A 6579-nucleotide genomic window follows, 5' to 3' on the forward strand; every position below is an offset into this window, starting at 1 on the left:
TCCACCACTGCACATCATTAATGTCTGTCTTCTCTTTCCACTAGTTATTTCTCATCTCTATACTCTCCTTTCTCTATGCTTTCACTTGATTGTCGGGGATTTCTCCACCTTATGGAGGGTTTTCAGCTTACGGTATAAAGTTCCTTCAGGCGAGTTTTGTTGTGAATTGGCATCACAGAAAAATTGAAATGATCAGTTTCATGTCTTGAAGTAAAAATAAAGTTGTCTACATTAAAAAGCAAACAGTGTCCCTGTCATTGTAATAGTCAGCTAAGTAAGTTAGAAATGATAACAGCCAGACAACCGAGTAATATGCATTATATATGGTTAAAATACACCAAATGCAGTAAGTATACTCGTTTCATATAAATATAGTCTATATTGGTGGATTTTTTGCTGCCGTCACTTCCAAAACTTTCCCCTCTCACTAAATAACCAAATCCCACGTGTTGCCAAATCTTTTTTTTTTTATTTTTTTTTATTGGTCGACATGATTCACTTTTACACCAATAGGAAAGCCGTGGCATTTTTTTAAAATTCGCTTTTCTTTTTTGTGCTGTCCTTGGAAAACACTATTTTTACAGTTTCTTCTGCGCTAAACATGAAAATAGTATTCAGAAAAAAGCGTTGTTTGACACATGAGCACACATGTTCAATAATGTTGTGGCTTTATGTTTTGGAGATGAAACATCAGATTTTATTTCGATTTTTATTATTACCGGGGGGGTTGTGGTAGGGTGAGTGTTGGTTTATTTATGGTGTTTGCTATGACTTGACTGGAATGCTGTACTTCAAGTAAGCAAACTTGCATTTTCATCATGAGATCCAATAATTTTTCTCCAACAGTGTTTTAACTGAACTACTTTGAAGCATACTGTCATTTCTGTTTATTTCATTTAAATTAAGAAAATGAGTTTTTAATGGCATTTAGTTAATTTAAACAAAAAAAAATCTCAATGTTCCCTGCAATTAGCCACACAGTCCCCATTCCAACAAAGATGACGACTTTATTGTGAAAGTCACAACCGGATGTGCTCTAAGTCATTTCTGGGTTTAACAGTTGTGAGGCAACATGGCGAACGCCGGTGGAATGACCGTGGATGGAGACCTGATGCGATACACTGAGTACTCTCCAAAAACCAGTGTTAGAAGTGACGCGGAGATAGACAGGCAGCTGGTAAATACCTGTTTTAAATACTTAGGACTTTTGTGTCTGTCAAACTAAATCGAGGTGGTTGGATAGCAGCTGACGCTTCTGTTAAGTAACCTCAATGACCGCTAACGGCACGTCGGTCTATTGCATCAGGTACAGAAGCTAGCGAACTAACCTGAGCAAAGTAAGCTTTAAAGAATGTCTCACAGACACGAGCTTTCAGGGCTAATTGGTGCAATCTTCATTTTCTCTGGGTTAAACAACAGTAGATGAGGAATCGTAACCTGGTTAGCCAAAACTAGCTACATGTGGGTTACATGTATGACTCCAAGGAACAGTGACGTTTGTATGTCGATGGGTTAACACAGTGCAGGCCATGTGTGACAAGAGCCCTTGCAGAGGTTCTTTTAGATGTCATTAATATTTATTGTGAGGCTTAAAAAATACGATGCAAAATATACTGAGGTTTAAACAGGGGAAAGACACGCTTTAAAAAAATGCACGTTTTCAGGTCCCATTTATTTAATTATGGAGGTAGGGCTGTTTTAGACGTATCTCTGGCATCGAGAAACAGTAAACTATCAGTATTAGAAAATTACCACTACTTCAGTTTTCTATATTAAATATCTGGTACTATGAACACGGAGAAGTTCAAGTTGCATTACTGGGATGATTTCTAAAAATGTTATTGGGAAAATAAGAGCGATCACCATGATGAATATTGGATATAGAATAGAATAGAATTCAACTTTATTGTCATTGCACATGCACAGGTACAGGGCAACGAAATGCAGTTTGCATCCATCCAGAAGTGCTTTAGTGATATAGATATATTACAATAAATATTAGCAATAATATAGATATGTGAGTATATTACAGAAATGGGTCTATTATGGAATGTTATAATGTACACGGTATGAAGTATGTTGTGAATATTCTATAACTATAAGTATGTACAGGCTGTAGTGAGTACAAGCTATGTACAGGCTATGAACAGGATGTAAATATGAAAAACTATACAGAATATGAAATAAATAACTTTACAGAATCTGAGATATACAGCTATACAGAAATGGGAACTGTGCAAGTTGTAAACAGTTGTAGGGTTAAAAATTATCGTATGTACAGAATGATTATTACAGAGCCATACAGTAGTGCAGTTATGATAAGTGAGATATAATTCCTACAGAGGCTATATAAAGTGCTGGTGGTTGTGAGTGGTGTTTCAGTCCATGTTATTATTGTGTGTTTGAGGGTACAGTTGTCCATTGTGGGTGTGTGTATGTTCAGTCCATGTGTTAACGTGGGTCAGGAGGCAGGAGGATATAATGATGAAGAGAAATTTGTGCCTTCAAAAAAGTTCATTTGGATTTAGTACATGGTGTCATACTTGGTATTACAGGGAAGCTGGAAGAAAATGTATTTTTTCTTATTTATTTGTTTTTATTTATTTATTTTTGATAATGAGGCTTTAATATCTGTGCAACCATTTAGTTTCACATTCATTTGGACTGTTTGGGGGGGGGAACAAAAACACCTCGAATATGAGAAATTGTAAACAACAATCGGCAACACGCCTCAAAGTCTGTTTTTAGATATCGGAGGTCCAAATAGTTTGGGCTTGAAGCATCTGGCATTCTGGCATAATTACTCACCTTGAGGTCTGTATTCGTAGCGCTCTAGTACCAGATATACACCCTAAAAAAATTTAAGTTCCTAGCTGAAGTAGGTTTCTAGATATTAGAAGTTTAAAATGGCTATTCAAAAATGATGCAAGAAAAGCATCATTTTTGGCCTATTTTTTTCTGTAGAAACATGACGAAAAGCCAGAGTCAGCTTTGAAGCTATGGATCATGGGAGGGGATAGAGAGAACTCCAAAGGAAAAGGTGTCTGTTTTAAAGCAAAGGTTATTTGCTTTAAAACACTGTAAACATGATCAGCAGACACAAGTCAATAAAGTTTAACTTTAAATAGTGAAGTTACTCAAGTATCTGTGTCGAATGACCTGTCTGACCCAGTGTGCTAACAGCTGGATGTTTCGTTTTTGGTGACAGGGACGGACATTAATTGCAGTTGGTCTTGGTGTGGCTGCAGCAGGGTTTGCAGGTAATAATGGTTTGATTTTGAATTTGATTTTTTTTTTTATTTCTGTAGTTTGAAAGCTTTCTTCTTCTTCTTCTTTTTTTCTGGTTTAAAATTCTTGTGCATGTCTTGTGTTTAATCTACAGGCCGGTATGCTTTCCACCTTTGGAAGCCTCTTGGCCAAGTCTTCTCTGAAACTGTGAAGAAGATGCCTTCGTCAGTAAGTAAATGATGAACATCCTGCACATCCACTGTAATGCTTATATCTACTCCAGGTGAATAATTGCTACTAGGGCTGCTCAATTAATCGAATTTTAATCACGATTATGATCTGGGCTTTCAACGATCATTAAAAATGACTGAGCCGATTATTAGCCCCTCCCTCGTGCTTTACTCTCGCGCTGCTCCGTGTGGCAAATCGAGCGTACCTCTGCATTTCGAACACGCCTCACAACAATTAAGAGGACCGAAAGGAAGCTCGGAAAGCTAAGCAGAAGTTATTTGGAGAGGAGAGTGACTGCCTTTGGTTGAAAAGAGAGGTAAAAAAAAAACTTCAGTGGTGTGGAAACATTATGGGTTGGCGGAGTCAGACGTGGATCAAGTAGACATAATGTGTAAACTTTGCTACAGTGTCGTAGCTGCACCACAGAGCAACACTGCAAAGTTCACTAAACGTAGATGTTTACATTTTTCATTTATTTTTTATATTGCAAACATTTGCACTGTTATCAGTATTTGCACACTATTTTATATTATTTTTTTTAAAGTCATTATTCAATACATTGTTATTGTTAACCCTTTAAACCCCTGTAGAACCGGAGCCCTGTAAGCTAGCGCAATAATTTGTTTTGCATATGAAACCGGAGGAGTTGTACTTACATCTTATGTCATCAGCTTGTCCTCGGTCACGGTTTCCTTCCACATAAAGCTTTGCAGAAATTGCATAAAAAGCGCTTGCAGCAACAAAACATAATATTCCAGAAACACCTTTGCCGATCCGATCAGCTGTTTGTAACACTTCCCACATTGAAAAAGACGTCGATGCGAACTACCGCATGTCTGCCATTTCCTGTCCGAAACCGGAAGTGACATCATTTTCGCGGAAAATGTAGTTTTTTACTTGTAGGCCTTAAAAGCCTATACTGGTGTTTTTATAATTCATATTTGACTCTATACTTTTCTGTATAGTTTCTGTGATGCTTAGAACTCAAATTGCACTGCTGGAAATAGTTTATTTTGATGCACCTGCTGTTTTCTTTGCAAATTTGCATCATAGTTTGTTTTTTTTGTTTTTCCTGCAGTATATAAAAATTGCTGTATCTCCAAAATAAAACTATGAAGACACTCAAAATAAATTTCCTGTGGTGGGAAACTATTTTTTGCAACTTTTTTGTATTTAAAGTTTTGAGGGATAAACCTCTTAAATTTCCTCAAGTAGAAATATATGTAAAAAAACAAACCAAAAACGACTTTCAATTTTTTTGTAGTTTATTGCGCTTTTTTGCAATTAATGTAATTACTATGGACTTAATGCATACATATTATTAAAATATGGGCTATAACAGTTGTATTGATGTATAGCAACTTGAAATGCTCCCAAAAATGGCACTACAGCATGTAAAAAAAAAAAAAAAAAATAATAATAATATAAGCTCTGGCGGACTTGGTTCTATGGTAGGTCTTAAAGGGTTAAATAAATATCATCAAATAATCGAGATCTCAATTTCAGTGAAAATAATCGTGATTATCATTTTTGCCATAATCGAGCAGCCCTAATTGCTACACACTGTGCCACGTTAACATGTTGATCTCAGATATTACAGGCAGGTGGATTCAGGAAATACTGGTCTTGAGTCTTTTTCACCTGTCATTACCCAAACCATGTAAATAATAAAGGGAACTATTTTTAGGTTTGATGAACTTTTATGCATTTTTTTGCCTGCGTGTGCACTTGTGGTATAGATTCTATGTGCTGTTTTTTATAAATGTTCTGCATTTGTCACCCTGAATGTTTCACACGTCATTTAAAAAGTATGTTTGAAATATATTCCTCCTCAGACTATTAACCTTTTTAAAGAAAGCCAGAGGGTGCTGTAGCTTTAGCCTGTCTTTAGAGGAATGATCTAAAAAAATCTGTTCTATCATAAAGTTATTTGGCATACATAATCAAAGGTCTAATACTGTGGTGTCTCCTCAGACTTTTTCATCATACTACAAAGGAGGTTTTGAGCAGAAGATGTCCAAACGAGAGGCCAGTCTCATTCTGGGCATCAGGTAATGCATCTTTTTGGTATAAATAATGTTGGTCTTCTAAAATGTGGCATATTTTTATCATTTCTAATTAATCACATGGATGTATTATGTTACATCCAGCCCAGCCAGCACTAAAGCCAAGGTACGAGAGGCCCATCGGAGGATTATGGTCTTGAACCATCCGGATAAAGGTAAACCTAAACCAGATCGATCTGTTATCTGTGATTATCTGTGATATTAATTCAAGAGATAAAGTTGCCTCTAACCAAAACCTGTCTGTTAGACTGCATGTAGAGCCGGTTTAGTGAGTTGCACCAAAATTGTTTTTGTGTTTGCAGGTGGTTCCCCGTATCTCGCTGCCAAGATCAACGAAGCTAAAGACCTTTTGGACAAAGAGACTCGCCGATGATGCACACTGTCAATGAGCACTAAAGACTTTCATCCCCCCTCAGCTTCAAAGTACTGCTTGAATGAGCATGAATACCGTACAGGGGAAACCGCTAAAGTTCAAGAGGATCGTTAAAAGGATTCTTTGTTAAGCTGCCAGAGTAACTTGTGTTTAACTGAATTTGTCACCCCTGTGATTATAAGGTTAATCCATCCTTAAAACCACCTGCTGTTATTTTACACATAGAAGTAATGTGTTGTATTTAAATGAAGGGGTTTGAAAGGATATATACACCACCTAGTGGCAGCTGGCTGAAAATGGAACAGTAATTGTGCTGAGTTCATTATTGGCTGTGTAAATATAATGAATAATGATCTATTTAAGCAGCAAGAGAACAAACTCTGTTTTCATATTTCAATGTTTTAATGTGGAAGTTAAAAAATAAACTTAATTTGCAAATATTCACAGTAGGATCTATTTTTAGATATCAGTGCACTTCTTGAAATGTATTCAACTTAAAGTTTCAGAGCTATCTTACAGCTGTTCTATTAGAAATGTTGAACAATAAAGCTGCCTTTGGCAACTCAAACCTTAAAATAACCATACATTTTGTAATTTACCTGCTGTTTCTTTACCTGTAGCCATACATTTACCCATTAACCTGTTTTATGCTTTGCTGTTTGATACAAAAATTGTTATCAT

General features: G+C 36.3%; 1 protein-coding gene across 1 annotated transcript; it reads left to right on the plus strand.

Moving 5' to 3' along the window:
- The first annotated feature begins 1040 nt into the window (after positions 1-1040).
- dnajc15 (DnaJ (Hsp40) homolog, subfamily C, member 15) lies at positions 1041-6477 on the plus strand. The gene is made up of 6 exons (XM_085383987.1): positions 1041-1177; positions 3209-3260; positions 3383-3456; positions 5434-5510; positions 5610-5680; positions 5828-6477. Exons 1-6 carry the CDS (start codon positions 1073-1075, stop codon positions 5896-5898), a joined length of 450 nt encoding a protein of 149 aa, XP_085240113.1. The 5' UTR covers positions 1041-1072; the 3' UTR covers positions 5899-6477.
- The last annotated feature ends 102 nt before the right edge of the window (positions 6478-6579 follow it).

Source organism: Rhamphochromis longiceps, linkage group LG16, assembly GCF_057381845.1.
Source record: "Rhamphochromis longiceps isolate RC_006_pf linkage group LG16, R_longiceps_female_GT1.1, whole genome shotgun sequence".
NCBI classification, from domain to species: domain Eukaryota; kingdom Metazoa; phylum Chordata; class Actinopteri; order Cichliformes; family Cichlidae; genus Rhamphochromis; species Rhamphochromis longiceps.

Coding starts and splice junctions, on each gene's coding strand:
- dnajc15 (XM_085383987.1), top strand. CDS start 1,073: ATGGCGAACGCCGGTGGAATGACCGTGGATGGAGACCTGATGCGATAC. Junction 3,457..5,433: donor TGAAGAAGATGCCTTCGTCA/GTAAGTAAATGA, acceptor GTGTCTCCTCAG/ACTTTTTCATCATACTACAA. Junction 5,681..5,827: donor CTTGAACCATCCGGATAAAG/GTAAACCTAAAC, acceptor TTGTGTTTGCAG/GTGGTTCCCCGTATCTCGCT.